The following is a 19,209-nucleotide window of genomic DNA, read 5'->3' as shown; positions in this document are numbered from 1 at the left end:
CCCCTTGGGCGTTTTTAGGTGTTATGCCATTGCGCGTTTTCCTGGCAACGGAAGGCAACGAGTGAGTTATTGGCTTGCAATGTCGAATGGTCAAAAAAGAGACCGTTGTGAAATAGTCAGAAAGTTAAAAAAAAAAAAAAAAAAAAAAAAATCCATTTTAACATATATATAAATACACATATTCACTTTATTTTTTACCTACACAAAACCTCTATTTCACTTCATCTTATTACACACAACTCAACCAATTTTTCATTCAACCAAATGTGGATCAAAACTCGAACACTCCTCATCCACACACAAAAACATCCATTATGCTCGATTTCGCGTAATACGAGGGCTACATGAACCTACTCAACTCGCAAAGCTCACAACAACTACTATTTTTCGGCAACTTTTCCAATCTTGCATCGCCATATATGCAACAAAATCCAAACCTTCAACAAAACCTTTTCAACACATTCGCTTCAATTCTCCAAACACCCACCCACACAAACAACCACACAAGAAACGCAAAATAAGGTTGTTGAGACACAAACGGGATGCAGTCGGAAACTTAGAGGGAAAGGGAAAAAGAAAGGGAAAACGGTCGCAATCGTGGAAAACGACGAAGATCCTCCAATATGGTGGATACCGGAGGAAGAGCACGCATTGGTGGTGACGTGGTGTTGGACACCAAAACACCCAAATATAAAAAACGATATGAGGAGATATGTATTTTAACAAGCCACCATCATACAATTCCGTAGTATTTTGAACATAAGGGGAGGATATTGAAGTTAGGATATGCTTACTAACAAGTGGATTATTAAGCACTTAATAAGAACACGGGTTCATGTTTAGATTATTATTTATAACAACATGGGTCATTTGTGGCCCACTTAAGAGATGCTCTATCTAAAAAACTTAGTTCTTATAAAAAAAAATTGAAATAGTTTTTTTTTTTTTGAAATTTATTCATATTAAAGACACAGAACTTAAAAGATATTAAAATAATAGAAAATACAATAAATGATACATATCTATTCACTTTATCTATGAATCACAATATAAATTAATATTTGGTGTTTTTTAATTTTTTTTATATAATTTCCTCCATTGTCGTACAATAGTCCACTGTCGAAAATTTATTTTTTTGCTCCATCTGGAAAAACTCCTTGGTAGGGTTTTCTGTTGGCGTAAGCACTTTATAGGTATCGATCTTCTACGATATCTATGACAAACTATATATCGATCCTTCTAAAGTACCCCTCGTCTTTCCGAAGCTCGGATAGGTTTCGGAACACTATTCTTCTTATTCACATGACCACATTCACCACGCTTGCCTTTTTTTCTATCACCAATATCAAAACACTTCGATATATGCTCAAGTTCCAAAATCCCCTCTTCAATATCCGAAAGCTCTTCATTATTTTCATTATGATTTTGTCTATACCTTCTAATCTTCTCGAGGCTTGCACCAACTTTAATCGCCATTTCCTCGATCTTTGATTGCATTAAAAGATTCTCCTCGCGGACTTCCGTAAGGTTCTTTTTCATATTTCTATACCCATTAAGCGATCTCATAAGTTGATCTTTAAGGGCCTTGTTATGCTCATAAACCGAGGATGATTCTTGAGATTCTTTCACTCCAGGCTCATGGACCTCCGCACAATCTTTAACCCTTTCCAACAACGAATCGTTTTGAGCTTTTAGATCTTGGATATGATCCTCCATTTCGGCTAATTCATGGGCTTTTCGGGCTAACTCCCCCATCATGATTTCTTTTTCTTTTCCCAAACTTGAACACATGGCCTCCAGACTTTTACGAGCTGCTGAGCTGGCACTCAACTGTCTCTTAAGTTTCTCTTTGTCATCAACCACATGTGATTCGGTTGATCGTTTCTCGTTTTCGACAATACTAGTTCGCATATCGCTATTGCAACGTCTTAACTCGGATCGATCAGCCCCGAAGGATTGACATTTTTGAATACGGGTTCGGACCATGTCAAGAATGGTCATCATCCCAGCCACCCTCAGCATCCTCCGACCATCACGTTTATGGGTTTGGCAAGCTTCCTTATGATCTTGAACCAATTTTAGTAACAACTTAACATTTGCAGCGACACCTGTGATCAATAAACGTCAAGAAGATGAAAACTATAGGTTTAATTTTAGTTTTTTGTTTATACCGGAAAACGAACCAAAGAAAGTTTGGTTTCTAGTTAATGGGATCAATTTTCAGTTGTATCGGGTTTTAGATCTTTTTGACTTTTCGATTCTTGTGTTGTAGTTTTTCGTTTGCATATAACAATACCAATAATTTCTAATATATGAACTTATTATATAAAGTCAGAATTCATAAAATTGTAACGTTCTTTATTGAATGTCACAATATAAGTGAACGGAATTAAAAAGTTCAATCTCCAGACGAAAAGTCGAAAACCCTGGTATTTTTGGTAGATTTTTTTTTTTTTTTTTTTTTTTAATTACAGTTTTTTTAGTTGTATAAAGATATATAAAAAACAATCTGTTACATATACTTGCTGGGGCCAAACTCCATGAAAGCAAGAAGCTGGTTCTTGTTGAATTTTAGGATATATAGCGACAAAAAACATTTTAGAAATTATATGAAAGAGACATTTAATAATGAAAAAGATTATATATCTTTTAAAACAACGTCATATTTTTGATACGGGGAAACAACTTCGTATTTTGATTTTTGATAGGGTGAAGTGCGCTTTTTATTTTCAGGTATAGAAACAAAAGGCCAAACCAATATTCATACAATTTCCAACAGAAAAACAAAGTGTAAGTTTGATTGGATGCCATTATTTGATTTGATTTCACTTTTCCTGTACACCCTATATCAAAATCACTCATTCAAGAAATCTAGAAAACCGAAAGAGATCAAAACTTTACCTTCTAAAGCCGAATCATCGTATTGTTCATCGACTCCTGATGACAAAGGAATTGAATCCAGCGATGTTTCTCGATCCATATTAATTATAAAGAACTTGAAACAAGGAAAAAAAGTAATGAAACTTACAGAAGGAAATCAATAACTGACCATGAAAAGAAAGAATATGGTGATCGGAGAAGAAGAAGAGAGAGAGAGAGAGAGAGAGAGAGAGGTGGGGAGGGGATGCTTCGTGGAAGTTCCCTCTCTTTCTCCTTGTCGATCCTACAAAAGTCTTATGGGTGAAATGTTGTCACATGTGAATAATATTTTTATGAGTTTTGTGGTGAATAGTCTGATTGGATTTGATGGTGGTTGTTCTTGCGCAATTATTGGGGGGTTGTTCAACTTTTTAGATTGACATTTGTTGGGGTGGTTTTGACTTCCAAAGACGAAACATGTGCCAACTTTTAGTCACAAAGAAAAGAATTATTACTTGACGTATCTGAAAACCTTTTAATTGAGATATTGTATTGTGAAATATACGTACTATGCTATATATATAATACATAACGAAGTTTTTCAGTGCTCTTGTTTTTCTATAATTGTGGAGGGATTTATGATGAAAGTATGATGCTAATTAGGTTTAGCAATGAAGTGTTGTCACTAATCCGATCTTTGGTTTAAAGTTATTGGCAAAACACAGGATTTTTTTATTTATTTATTTATTTATTTTTTTTAAATCACATCAGTACTACGACTATCAAACATAAATGTGGCAAGTTTCGATATGGACGCTACATACTCAAGCGTAGAGTTGACATAATAATATAGAGAAAAGGAAAATGACTAAATTATAACTCTAATCGTTAAAACGAGTTGTTAAGTTATAAACCTACTATTCTCTTTAATAAAGCCCTATGATAAATGGAGGGTCGAGATAAGATTATTACACAATCCTCTTAACCTTACAAAGCTAATAAATGTTGTATAAGATAAGAGAGTGGGTGGGTGGCCCCAGCCCATATAAATGTGCACATTTATTTATGCATTCACAATATATTAGGGTGATGGGTATTGGCAATGGGGTGGTGAGTCCACCTAAGCACCAAAAGTTTTCTTAGACCATAAGGTGTAGGCAACTAGATGCAACACCATTTTGGTACCACATCACATGCCAACACCAAGTGAGGAAATGGACAACATGTTATATCTTATTATGACACCAACTTTTTTTTTCATTTTATAAATTATTTTATTTATTTCGATTTTTTTTTTTAAATTGAGACAAATATTTTTTAAATTAAAAATAAATAAAACATAATGTTTAAAAAGTATAAAAAACAATTAAAAATTTCTAAAAATTAAAATTAACATAAAGACTAAATTACACATAATATCCAAAAACAAAATAAAAAAAAAATAACATCCAAATTCAAAAAAAAAAAAAAAAAAAAAAAAAACAACGCTATTCGTTATCGTTATTGTTACCATAGAAGATATGATCCGCCAAGTCCTCTCGTAGTTGTTTGTGTTTATTTGCGTCCTGAATGTCAACAACGCGATGCAAATAATCTGCTGTTCCTGGCTGAAACTGAACGTGTCTGGGCTCCGTTGGGATATAGTGTGCAATATTTCGCCCTTTATCTTCTACTACCATGTTATGCATTATGATACACGCATACATGATATATCGTAAAGTTTCTAAATCCAATGGTCGTGCTGCATGTTCGACTATATGCCACTTCGCCTTCAGCACCCCAAAAGCACGTTCCATATCCTTACGTGCTCCTTCTTGTCTTCTCTTAAAAAATTTGTCTCGTTCTTCAACCGGGTGGCGGAATGCCTTCACGAATGTGGAATACTGAGGATATATTCCATCTGTAAGGTAATACCCATATTTGTATTCGTTTCCATTCACCGTGAAAGGAGCATCCGGGGCTTTTCCGTTCAAAAGATCGTCGAATATTGGCGACTGATCAAGAACGTTGACGTCGTTGTTGGAACCCGCAACCCCAAAAAATACATGCCAAATCCATAAATCTTGAGAAGCGACAGCCTCTAACACCAATGAAGGTGATCCGTGATGACCACTTGCGTATTGCCCTTTCCATGCTACCGGACAATTTTTCCATTTCCAGTGTGTGCAATCAATGCTTCCGATCATTCCGGGAAACCCATGACATTCTTCATGCGCCGCATACAATTCTTGCAAATCATGCAACGAAGGTTTCCGCAAATACACGTCTCCAAAAGTTTCAACAACACCCCTTGACAATGTATACAAACTCTCTCTTGCGGTTCTTTCGGACATTCTCATATAGTCGTCCATGGTGTCGGGTGACTCCCCCATAGCCATCAAACGAATGGCCGCAACACATTTCTGCAACGATGTAAACCCCCGTCTACCTCTAGCATCATATCTTAATTGAAAAAATTCGTACCTAAACATAAATTAACTATAGTTTACAAATATATTGCATATGTTGTAAAATTAAAGAAACATGTAGTACATTTTTATTTATTTGGTATAAAAATATAGTAAAGAAATGATACCGGCTTTCCAAGGCGTTGACGATTCGTAAGAACACATCCCTACTCAAACGAAATCTTCTTTTGAAGTCCTTCGCCCCGTATACACAATTATCCGCAAAGTAATCGCGATATAGATGTTCGTGTCCTTCCTCGCGATTTATGTTTAACATCGCACGTCTTGTTAGTAGCGGGGCTGAGTCTGGTTGTAGCAGGTCGGTAGTATAATAATGATACATCATCCTAAAGAAAATATCTTCATCTGAATCATCGGACGAATCAAAAGGATCCATATTTTTTTTGAAGATAATTGAAAGTATGTAGAGAGGATAAGAAAAAGTGTGTGAAAATTTTAAATAAAATGAGAGTATTTATAGGATAAAATGTGTTTTTTTTTTAATAATTAACTTTTTTTTTTAAACCGTTGCAAATCAAACGGTAATTTTTTTTAATTTAAAACGGTCATTTTCACTCGTTTCTTCCCGTCACCATCGCAACGAGTTTCACCACGACGAGAAGCAACGAGCAGGGGGGGCGGTGTTCCCCGTGTTATAACGGCGTTGAGGGGTGCCACCTCACCCCCCGTCGCTTCTCGTTGGACCCATACCCAATCGTCTTAATCTCTATTTTTTTTTTGTTGGGGGTGATGTTCAATTTCCTCAACGCCGTTGAAGTGAAGAAATGCAGAAAAAGAGAAAGCCTAATTGCTGGAACGGTTCTTTTTTTCCCGTTGCAAATCGTTTCCGTGGCCACGAGATGCAACGAGCTAGGGGGGGGGGGGGGGGTGTTCCCCTCGTTAAGACGGCATTGAGCCGTGCCACCTCACCCTCGTTTCTTCTCGTTGAGGTCCATACCGGGTGCTCTTAAACTTGTTAGATTTTAATGGATTGACACATCATCATTTTACTTGCTATTCAACTTTAAAGTTTTTATTAATTTTCCTACAATGTATTGAATTCAATAGAGTTCAATTATATATATATATATATATATATATATATATATATATATATATATATATATATATATATAATAATAATAATAATAATAATAATAATTAAAAGGTTTAATTTTTTTCTCATCGAAGAGTTCAATGACCATTGAACTCCATATCCATTGAATATCAACATAACATCCCACAATGATAGAGTTTAATCTATTGAATATCAATTAGGTATGTCATCTCATTTAACTATTCTATCTATGCATTGTGAATACTCTTGTGAACATATACAAATGCTGAAAAGGAAAGTCCAAAAGATACGTTGAGGAGATCAACCATAATAGTTGAGCATCTATATGTAACACCGCTATATAACACCTACCACTAACAACATGTATTACATGTACATATCCTCAACTGGTACAGTGGGAATTTAATGATATACCTTTTTTTATTATATACTTCTTTTTTATGTTAGATGATATCTTTTCGCAAAAATAATAAGATCATTTGGCAAAAAAAAGTTGAAAATTTTTTATAAATTGATTTGTAGTTGAAATCATTCATAAAAAAATCATTCTATATTCATTTAAAGATTAAGTGTTATTTATATTAAAACAAACAAAATAAGGGTACATAACATCACTTTTTTGGTCATACATGTAACTAACCCAAAAAAAATATTGAGTAATCACATTATCTTTTTATCATATTTATGATTAACCAAAAGACATACAGTTAATCATCTTATATTTTTTAGTCATATATGTATAATTAATCCAAAAAATATTAAGGCAATCCCTAAACTTATCAAAATATGCTAACTATATCATACCAAATCTTTTCTTTTTCATTTTAATAACTATTTTTTTTTGGAAACGACAAACAAATTAAATGGAAGTCGACTCGTAATATTTTAGCAAGTACCCCGAGTTCGAGCTTTCTTTATAGGCAAACTCAACAATCTTAGAGATTTCAAGGGAAAAATTCCCCAAATTTGGCACCACAAGATGTACTTTAAGGGGATCGAACTCCCAATCTCACGTCCTACATGTGTATAAAACTGAGTGCATCAACTTTAGCTACTCTGGACATCACTTGCTTTAATAACTAAATGATCACCTCATATCTTCCTACCTATTTTAGATCTTGACACGTATCATTTAGTTTAATTTAGGAGGTGTTTGGATAGGAAAAAAAAGAGATGCTTATTGGTTATTTCCACAATAAGCTAATTTAAGTGTTTGGATAAAATCCAACTTATTAGGCTAAATAAGCTAATTTTAATAAGCATTCCTTTCTATGCTTATTGCTTATTGCTTATTCCCACCACAAATAAGCTATAAGCAATAAGCTAAAAATCTAATCCAAACACCCCCTTAAATTTGATTGAGATGTTAATTTGTACAATTGTCATCATCTTAAATATGTAGGAGAGAAATAGAAACAAAAAGTCGGAGGATATTGAATTTCTCTTCAATATATATATATATATATATATATATATATATATATATATATATATATATATATATATATATATATATATATATATATATATATATATATTCCACCTAGCAACCTACTATTGGTTGGATTTTTTTCCACCAATTTCGTTTTCAGGTATAAGTTCTTTTTTTTCTTTGATTTTTTTTAAAAAAAAACCAGAGTTTTTAAAATTTAAATCTCTACAAAATGATCATAATCATAAAATACTGGAAAAAACATTAATTTTAATTATATAAAAAACCCAGAAAAAATAAGTCTATCAAAGTTATAAAAACTTAAGGGATACTTCAAATTATTATACTAGTGACTTTGTAATATATATATATATATATATATATATATATATATATATATATATATATATATATATATATATATATATATATATATATTAAAATAAGTTTTTGAAGTTTTCATATAATAATTTTAAGAAATGTTAGTTTTTATAAAATATAACTAATTTTTGTTATCCAAATTCAAAATAGCAAATGATAGAGGTCTTTGTAACACTATTTTATTGAGTTTGTAAAAAAATCAAATATATTATTATTAAGTATATGAATGCTTCATTAAAATGATTCTAACTTTTTATAAAAAAAAATAAGATGTAAAAGTTTTAGTTTTCCAAATTAGAAATCCTTTTAAACGAACTTTAATTTATATATCATATATTATGAAATTTTTGAAAAGAAATTTTAAGAAATAAGGTTTAAAATATCGAACTTTATAATAAAAGATTATAAGATTTTTTTAAATAACATATTGAACACAATATATTCCAAAATGAGATAATTTAAAATATCTATGATTTAAAAAAAAAGTTATGATTCTTCATTTTTATGATACTTAATTTGCTATAATCTAAAAATATTTAGATTAAAATATTTTATGATTATTAATTATATCATTTATTATTTAAAATATATAAAAATCCAAAATTAGTTTTTTGAACAAATATTTTATTTAATTGAATACATTATTGATCCAAAATCATGTGATTCAAAAATGATATGATCTAAAATACCATAACTCAAAATATTTTGATTCAAAATATTATGATTTAGAGATATGTAACACTCTAAAAATTTAAACCAATTTAAACTTTTCAAAAACAACCCAGTTTCGTTAAATCATTACAAAAAGGTTTTCAATACAATTATTATCAGAGTCATCCCAGAACCATATCGTAAGACATAAACATGAGGAGCGGTACGATCACGCCTTCGCCTTGTCACAGTCTCCTGAAGTATCTGAAAACATTAAACCACAACTGTAAGTCCGAAAGCTTAGTGAGATACCCCCAAAATACCAAACACATATACCACGCATAACATATCACAACCGAACAGAACATCCATGCACTTTGGGTCTACTGTGTAATCGGTCCGCCCTACCGGGCCTTCAGTCCACCTGGTCCACCCTCCGAGTCTAGACATATCCATCGAGTCTACAGTGTGGTTGGTCCGCCCGCACCGGGCCTTCAACCCACCTGGTCCACTCTCTGAGTCTACAGTATGACTGGTCCACCCACACCGGGCCTTCAGTCGGCCTGGTCCACTCTTCGAGCCTCGGCACGTCTGGTCCACCCTCACGGGGCCTACAGCCTATCCAGACCGCTCGTTGGGCCTTCGGGATAACCGGTCCGCCCTGGGTATGTTGGCCTATAACACAAAGCAGGACCCGCCTTAATCCAACCCCAGTCCAACAACCATGTGCACATAAACATACAATCATATAACAATTCACATCCAATCAAACCAATCTAGCAGATCACATATCATAACAGTTGGATTAGTGTCTACGTCCATAACTATTTTGGTATGTACTTGACCCGATGGTGCATGGTCCTTTTGGGTTGCCTTGACCAAAGCAACTTGATAGGATGAATTACAGAGAGAAATGATTAATTATGATTTATTAATATATTATGAGAATAATATATTAAAGGAGAAATCATATTCTTTAATTAATATTAGTTAAGAATTAATAAGAATTAAGTTTGTGGCTAAAAGATATTAATTAAACTTAAGGGACTAAAACTGTCAATTGTGTGATAGTTGAATATTGGACTAATGGACTCCATATTAGAGGGGTGGACGAATTCTATGGGGAAACCCATTAGAAATCGTCCTAGGCCTCTAAGGAGGGAGTCCATGGGTTGCTTAGGGCCTAAGCATCCAAATTATGGTTTTCTTGTTAGATAACCCTAATAACCTCACTATTTAAGGGACTCTTGAGACTCAAAAACGTGGTGAACTCATTCCTTAGGGTTTCCACACGTTTTGGGCAGCCTCCCCTCTCCTTGTTCTTCATCCTCTTGCTCTTGGTGTTTGTGAACCATTAGAGGAGTGACATCTGTGCTCTAAGCTTTCTAAAGTCATTACAAGGAGGATTTGGGATTGTTATTGCTACATAACAATCAAGGTAAGATCTAAAAACCCTTTCACATGCTAATATGATTACTTGTATGCTAGATCTAGGGTTTAAAGTCTTGGATGAATTGCATGTACAATAGAGAAACCTAAATCCAAGCATTAGGGTTTGTATGAGCACATAGGATGTCCTTATGGCCAAAACCCATCAGTGGTATCAGAGCCTTGATTGGTTTCTATTGTATTGATGCCTTGGTTATTGTTCAAGCTTCAAAAAAATCGATTTTTTGGTCCCCTGTCTGATGAACTCGGCGAGTCCATAGAGGAACTCGGCGAGTTCGAGCGTCAGAAAGAGGGGATTTCGGGATTTCTTGCTATTTTGCTTGAGGATACTTGCCTTAATTGTTTTGGATCTTTAATATTCAAATTTTATCTTATATTTGAGAATATCCTTGATTAAACAAAAGATAATTACCAATTCATTGGATAATAACTTCCTTATATGATTAAAGATTGATTATTTGTATTAATTGGGTAACTTATCTTGCAAGAAATTGAAATTAGGTCAAATATAGATAATAACAAAATTAATTGTTTAATTTTTATTATTTATTATTTGATCCCTGTATTGTGAAAAAGTTTCAATTGTGCCCATGTAATTTTATGGTTTAAATTTGAACTTAAAAGTTTTTGTTTTGAAATTTAAATAGTTAAAACCCTAATGTTTTGAAATGTTTCGAAACTTGCCCTCAAGTTTTGGAATTTAAAAGTTGATTAATAGTTTAATTTAGAAATGTTAAAACCCTAGTATAGTTTTGAAAAGTTCAAATCGCACCCTTATGGTTTTATTAATTAATTGAAGTGTATAATTAAAAGAGATTCAATAAATCCATAAAGTTTTGGTTTACAATTTAATTAAATTAAAAGTATAATTATTAAATTTAACCACCTAGTATTTTAAAAATGTAAAATACACCCTATACTATATATAACATTAAAAGTCTAATATTATATATATATATATATATATATATATATATATATATATATATATATATATATATATATATATATATATATATATATATGAGTAAAAGTCAGTCTTACCGTTAGTAGGCCTCATTCACGAAGCTGGTCTATAAGGGGTGTTTAAGGAAATTGCCTATAAAATGGCGATTGAATGGGTATCCACTCTTACCCACCGCACTCTTGACTAGTGGAGGGTAGTTAGCCGAACGGGTAGGATAGGACAGAAACCTTCCATTATAAGTATAATGAAGTACAAAAGTAACTAAATGTTTTTACAAATTCCCAATCTTATTTACTTTAGGCAAAAGTGAATTGATGCAATTCCATGAAATTACACTTTGTACCCTTGCGAAGACGTTAGTGGAGCGTGTGTGGTTAACCGGCACACTAAATGGTTCTAAGCAAAGGTAGTAAAGGGTGACTCAATGTTTGTCATAGTTCGGTGGAGCGTGTGTGGTTAACCGGCACATCGAATAGGTGATTGTAACATGTGGGGGCACCATGTAACTTTGCATGGTTATTCACACCCTGTTTTGTGATCCTCGGCATCCCAGTCAAAAATCGATGGGCATATCGAGATTTAAACATGCCATTGAAAAGATCAATGAATCTCAAAAGATCTAGGAATTTTCAATAGATTTAAAACTTAATTTTGTTTCGTTTTTCATGGTGGAAATTAGTGAATCGTCATTCACTTACCTTCAAATGTTCTACAATTTGGGTTACGACATCCCTCTCCCAAGTTGTAGAGCATTGTGTTGGGTCATAGCCTTAATATCTCATTTGGGTGATTTATTAAGGACTCAATCAATCAACTAACTTGAATTTAATTTTTCTCCCGTTTTGTAGATGTCAAAGTATGACAACTATGGTCTTACCAAATCCCGTGGAACAAGATTTTCACATGAAGATGATATACCACGATTCGATCGAGGAACACGAGATTATGCTTCACTTCCTCCACCCCCTCCAATTATTCTCCCTAACACACAAGTTCGAAGGCTTGAAAAGTTCAAGCTCACTCAAGCCCTTTTGACAAGTAAACATGAAGAAGGAAAGTCGGTGTGTGCACACATCCTAGAGATGAAGTCACACATTGATAGGTTAACTAACTCTCTTAAGTTCCTATTCTAGATTCTTAATACATAATGTGATAAGATTACATTTCGATGTCTTGTAGGATCGAAGAAAAGAGAGGAAGCTTAAGGGAAGAAGTGAGCGGAATCTAATCGTGAACAAATGGATTTCGATCGCATTACTTGAAGATTAGAATCTTGAGCTACTACTTGGAGTTAGAATAAGATTGATAAGAAATATGTATTAACATAGTTTTTTTCCGATTAAATTGCATTGTAAGGACAAATTTTTCCGCAATAAAAAATTAAAATAAATTTTGATTTGATATTATCATTGCAATGGCATGCATGAAAAATTGATGTTTGAAGATTTCTATTATTAGCAATAATGGATTTAATTCTTAATTATGTTATTTGTGGAAAGGTCAAGAATTTACCAAATAGGAAAAGTTTCTCATCGCCCAAGTTTCAATTGGATAGAAACTTGGAATCATACAACAAGTATTGCATGATGAATGAGAAGTTTCATATTTGGAAATTAGACTAATTCGTTGACAAAGTGTCAAGTGAAGGACTAAGAGATCAAGTACACAAGGTTGTGTGTTGATCAAGTCCACCACAAGAGTGACAAAGATATTCGTCATGATTTACTAAAGGTTTAGTGGATATGATTATACTTATAAGATTAAGTGTAATTCCGAGTTGATTTGAAAGAGTTTAAATCAATAGCAGAACGAATAAGAAGAATCAAATAGGCAGAAAGATAAAAGTTTCTCTATTCTAAGAAGAAGGGAGAGTACCTTTTATTATGTTTATGATAGGTCTTAATGATTAAGAACCATATCTCAATTGATCCTCTAAATGAGTCTTAGTGCAATTGTATGTCTGAGAAGAAGAATCAAGAATTGAAGAAATGGTTAAATCAAGAAGTCAATCATACTTCGTTCCAATATCAAGTATTAGAGTTAAGATTGTGACATTGAGTGACAAGTCTTAAGAAGGTTTATAATAATCATCAATTGTGGAAAGTTGTGATGTCTTGGATAAGACAAAGACCAACTAGGACCAATTTTATGAAGTGTTCTGTCTTGATAAATGCTACACTAACTCTTGAATATTTGGTTGTCAAGAAATGTTTATTAACAAGAGAATCTTATATGTCAAGGAGTCAGTGGGAGTCTTAATGGTCTTGAAAAGTTTCAAGAACTAATCAAGAATAAACCTTATCGATCATCACTAGCACACGACTTGAGGTTTACAACCTATTGTGTTGACACTATCTTGTTTATGTGCGGTTCCAATTGAGTTAATGAGTTCTCATTTGAACGCATAAAAGGCAAGCACTTTGATCATCGAAAATTACATTGATAGGAAAAGGGTGAGCTGCTTAACTACTTGGAAGACATGGTGGGCAGCAATGCTACCATTAGGCAAGAAATCAAGATTGAGAAGGTTCAGTCCATATGAGTTTGGGGTTGTCGCAAACTTTGGTTTTGATAAATTCACATGGATAGGAACACATAAACCATTAAAATCTAAGTGTCATAAGATTTCCTCCATCATGAAGATGACTGTGAGGAAATGCTTTCACTAAAAGAGATTTTATGAAGATAGTGATTGTGAAATTGTATTCTCGAATTCGATTATGGATACGGTATCCCTTTCCATGATCCGAATTGTAAGATTTGGCAATTAGTCTGACACACATATGAGCTATCTTAGACAAAGGTGTATGAGATTAAGAAGCTTAGATAAAACATTATCAAAGCATTAAGTATTAGAAATATGAACTTAAGAAATTCAATAGGTATTGTTTTTCTGGAAGTTAAGTTGTTTTCTAAATACATGTCAAAGCTAGTGGGAGCATAAGTGTTATGCTTATATGATAATAATCATCATGATAATGGGATCATAAATATTATGCTTGTGTAACGTCATAAAATTTCAACCAAAAATTTTCATTTTTACAATCATCAAAACATGAGTAATAAGTTTAGGTTCCAATGTAACAATTTAGTCACAACCGATTACATAACAAAAGATAACAAAATGGTTTCCCTGAGTGTGTGTACGGTCACGCTGGCGCCTTCCCACGGTCCTCGCTAATACCTGAAACACATAACACAACAACTGTAAGCATAAAGCTTAGTGAGTTCCCCAAAATACAACCTACGCACGTACGCCTTTCCAGGCCTTGACCTTCCGGTCCATGTGTCTCAGGGGACTTCCGTCCCGACTGGGTAAACCTTCCGGTCCTACCCACGTCAACCTCATAGTCCATATGACCATGCCTTCCGGCCCATATCATGTTGCCTTCCGGCCCAAATCAAACATAGCATACATGTCACATATAACGAATAACTTAACACACATAAGGCATATATCTCATATCATATTCGACCTTCCGGTCACACAGTCAAAACCCTTCCGGGTACAGTATAGTGAGAAGACTCACCTCGTATGCCTCGCTAAGTCACTAATCGTGAATCCTGGAATCACTCGGGCTCGAACCCTCGAGCTGCAATCCTCCTATGATATTATAAATCTATAATTATTACTTGTACCACAAAGGCGGACCATCCTTATCAAGTCAACACAGGTTAACTTGGTCAACAGTCTTTAGTCAATTTGGACCGGACTTGGCGAGTGCACAATAGTGACTCGGCGAGTCTATGCATTTTAACCAACTCTCAAGGTTTTTCCCCTTTGACTCATCGAGTACTCCCCCGACTTGACGAGTTCCTCCTGGGCCTGAATCACAGGGACACCGCGACTCAACTCGCCGAGTCGAAAGTCGACTCGGCGAGTCGCAACCTGACTCGGTCCACCTGTCAAAACCTTTCTAACTCTCTGCGACTCACTGAGTCGCCCATAACTCGGTCAGGACTACACACAGGGTGGTCTCAAGGACAATCTTCAAGCGACTCGTCAAGTCTGTTCTTCAGACTCGGTGAGTCCATGCCATGCACCAGCTAAAACTGGCTTTTGCGGTCAGATCCGTTCCATACATACATAGATCTGGCCTTCCCAAGCTTATTTGTCACGTAAAGTCTCAGTCTTGGTTGCCATGCAATGCATACAAGGCTTATTTTGAAGAAACAACCTCTAATATGGCAAGTTTAGCTTCTAACTCAAAAGAATGGACATAAAGCTTGTCATATGGGGTCTCCTGGACCTGCTAAGGTCCAGATCTAGGTTCCATATCTCCATGGGACCTCTCATACTTCCGATTCAAGCCAAGAAATGCAAGAAGAAACCCTAGATTTGGCACATCAACACAAAACACGAAGTTTGGCTCTGAAAAATACCTCAAGAAGACTCCCTTGATGAAATAGCAACAGATCCAAGCTCCCCAACTCTTCAAGCTTGATCCTCTCCCTCCTTTCCTTGCAATATCACACAAAATGGTGAACAAATGGCCTCCAAACACACTTACAAGGGCTCACATTCGTATGGGGGCTTTTAGGGTTCAAGGTGGCTGCAAATGAGGGCCATAAGGTCCTTTAAATAGGGCTTAGGACCGGGAAATTAGGGTTTCATTAAACAGCGCGGACTCGCCGAGTCCATCCCTTGGACTCGCCGAGTCCGAACGCGAACCCCCACCCAAAACCGCGACCCGACTCAGCGAGTTCGACCTCCAACTCGCCGAGTCCCCTCACAGAATGTCAAAAATATGAAATGAAGGTACTTGGGGATCCGGGCTGTTACAATTCTCCCCCACTAGAATAAGAATTCTCCCTCGAAGTCCCGTTAGGCAAATATCTCCGGATGCTGCTCCCGCATCTCACGTTCCAACTCCCAGGTCATCTCTGATCCCTTCCGATGCTGCCACTGAACCAATACCAGGGGTACCTCCTTGTTTCTCAAAACCTTGATCTTTCGATCTCTGATGGCTACAGGTCTTTCAGCATAATTCAGGCTTGCATCCACCTGAATATCCCCTAATGGAACCACCGCAGATTCGTCGACTATACACTTCCTCAGTTGCGATACATGGAAAGTATCGTGAATCTGTCCCAACTCTGCTGGCAAGTCTAAACGGTAGGCTACCCGACCCACCCTCGCGATCACACGGAAAGGACCAATATATCGGGGCCCCAACTTGCCCCTCTTCCTGAACCGAATCACTCCTTTCCAAGGAGAGACCTTCAGGAGTACGAGATCACCAACTTGGAACTCAAGCTCGGACCGTCGCCTGTCTGCATAACTCTTCTGTCGGCTCTGAGTGGTCAACAACCTTTGCCTGACCATCTGAATTTGCTTGGTCGTCTGAAGCACGATCTCCGTGCTACCCATAACCTGCTGTCTCACCTCACCCCAACAGATGGGGGTGCGACACCTCCGCCCATACAACAGCTCAAAGGGCGGCATACCAATGCTCGAATGATGGTTGTTGTTATACATGAACTCTGCTAAAGGTAGATAGGTGTCCCAGCTCCCTCCGAAGTCCAACACACATGCCCGAAGCATGGCCTCGAGTGTCTGAATTGTCCGCTCACTCTGACCGTCTGTCTGAGGATGATATGCCGTACTGAAATGTAACCTAGTACCCAACTCCTCATGGAACTTCTTCCAGAACCTGGAAGTGAAACGCACGTCGCGGTCCGAAATAATCGAGATCTGCACCCCGTGCCGAGATACTACTTCCCTCACATATAACTCGGCCAACTTCTCCGCAGAAGAGCTCTCGCTAATGGCTAGAAAATGAGCGCTCTTTGTCAGCCGATCCACGATCACCCAAATCGCATTGACTCCTCTCGCCGTTCGCGGTAACTTGGTGATGAAATCCATAGAGATTTGTTCCCACTTCCATTCGGGAATCTCTAGCGGTTGCAGCTTACCGTGCGGTCGCTGGTGCTCGGCCTTGACCTGCCGACAAGTCAAGCACCTCTCGACGAACCAAGCGACATCCCTTTTCATACATGGCCACCAGTACTCCTTCTTGAGATCTAAATACATTTTCGTAGCACCAGGATGAATCGAGAATTTCGATCGATGTGCTTCCTCCATCAAAATAGTGCGCGCACCGCCCACAAACGGCACCCAAATCCGTCCCTGAAAAGTCATAAACCCCCGACCATCCGTAACAAATCCTGATACCTGACCTACAACCCGTTCCTTCTTCTGGTGTTCCGGCTTTGCAGCCTCCACCTGAGCCCCTCGAATAATATCCAGAATCGGGGTCAAAACCGTCAATCTCATACAAATATCTCGGATCGGGGCGCTATCCGCCCTACGGCTCAATGCGTCGGCTACCACATTAGCCTTGCCCGGGTGGTACAGGATCTCAGAATCGTAATCCTTCACCACATCCAACCACCTCCTCTGTCGCATATTTAGATTTGGCTGATCCATCAAGTATTTCAAGCTCTTATGGTCCGTGTAAATCGTACACCGAACCCCATACAAATAGTGTCGCCAGATCTTGAGGGAAAACACCACCGCCCCCAATTCCAGATCGTGCGTGGGATATCTCGACTCATGAGGCTTCAACTGCCTCGAAGCGTACGCTATCACATGACCCCTCTGCATAAGTACCGCCCCCAAACCCGATATAGAGGCATCACAGTATACCACAAAATCCTCCATCCCTTCCGGGAGTGCAAGCACTGGAGCCTCGCATAATTTCTGCCGAAGCGTCTCAAATGAGGACTGCTGCTCCGGTCCCCATGAAAACGTAACACCCTTCCGGGTCATCCTAGTAAGTGGCACAATGATCTTGGAAAAATCCTTGATAAATCTGCGGTAATATCCAGCCAAACCGAGAAAACTCCTGATCTCGGTGGGCGATCTCGGCACCTCCCACCTCAACACCGCCTCAATCTTGGCCGGGTCGACCAATATCCCTTTCTGGTTCACAAGATGCCCGAGGAACTGGACCTCTCGTAACCAGAAATCACACTTGGAGAACTTGGCATACAGTCTCTCCGATCTCAAAACCCCAAGAATCTCCCGCAAATGTTCCTCATGCTGGTCCCTAGTCCTCGAATACACCAAAATATCATCGATGAATATGATCACCAACCGATCCAGCATCGGTCGGCACACCCGGTTCATGAGATCCATGAATGCGACCGGGGCATTGGTGAGCCCAAAAGGCATCACCACAAACTCATAATGTCCATAACGAGTCCTGAAAGCAGTCTTTTGGATATCCTCCTCGCGAACCCTCATCTGATGATATCCCGACCTCAAGTCAATCATGGAAAACCAAGATGCCCCCTGCAACTGATCGAACAGATCGTCGATCCTAGGTAATGGATATCGGTTCTTAACCGTCAACTTGTTCAACTCCCGATAATCGATACACATCCGATGGGAACCATCCTTTTTCTTGACTAACAAAATCGGGGCTCCCCAAGGCGAGCTACTCGGTCGAATGAATCCCTTTCCCAACAGCTCCTGAAGCTGCGAGGATAATTCCTGCATTTCCGGCGGAGTAAGACGATAAGGCGCCTTGGCGATGGGCACCGCTCCCGGAACCAAATCGATACTAAACTCCACTTGCCTCTCCGGAGGCACACCTGGTAACTCTTCGGGGAACACATCCGAAAACTCGCATACGACCGGAACGTCATCAATCGAATTGGGCCTCTCCACGGTCACACGAGTATCCATCACATAGGCTATGAATCCATCACAGCCCTGCTGCAAACTCTGCCTCGCCATGGTAGCCGAACAAAACGCCGACCCACACCGGGTCCCCTCGCCATAAACCGTGAGCACTCCCCCACTAGGGTCTCGAATCATCACCAGCTGTCTCTCGCAGTCAATGACTGCTCCAAACTTGCTCAACCAATCCATGCCCACGATAATGCAAACATCCCCCATAGCTATAGGGACCAAGTCTATAGGAAACTCGACCCCAAA

At 37.3% G+C, this 19,209-nt stretch overlaps 1 protein-coding gene across 1 annotated transcript; it reads right to left on the bottom strand.

The window, feature by feature from the left end:
• Positions 1-993: 993 nt before the first annotated feature.
• LOC145045525 (uncharacterized) lies at positions 994-3,108 on the bottom strand. The gene is made up of 2 exons (XM_078993853.1): positions 2,902-3,108; positions 994-2,108 (listed from the first exon to the last, which is right to left on the bottom strand). The coding sequence occupies exons 1-2, from the start codon at positions 2,978-2,980 to the stop codon at positions 1,240-1,242; spliced, it is 948 nt and encodes a 315-aa protein (XP_078849979.1). The 5' UTR covers positions 2,981-3,108; the 3' UTR covers positions 994-1,239.
• Between the last annotated feature and the right edge of the window lie 16,101 nt (positions 3,109-19,209).

The sequence above is a fragment of the Lactuca saligna genome, chromosome 1, assembly GCF_052625555.1.
Source record: "Lactuca saligna cultivar CGN05327 chromosome 1, ASM5262555v1, whole genome shotgun sequence".
In the NCBI taxonomy this organism is placed as follows: domain Eukaryota; kingdom Viridiplantae; phylum Streptophyta; class Magnoliopsida; order Asterales; family Asteraceae; genus Lactuca; species Lactuca saligna.
This window is presented reverse-complemented; position numbering and strand designations above follow the sequence as displayed.

What these genes read in the sequence shown, in the direction of transcription:
- LOC145045525 (XM_078993853.1), bottom strand. Translation starts at nt 2,980, where the DNA reads ATGGATCGAGAAACATCGCTGGATTCAATTCCTTTGTCATCAGGAGTC. An exon ending in CGATGATTCGGCTTTAGAAG is followed by an intron (nt 2,109 to 2,901) that starts GTAAAGTTTTGA and finishes TATTGATCACAG; the next exon opens with GTGTCGCTGCAAATGTTAAG.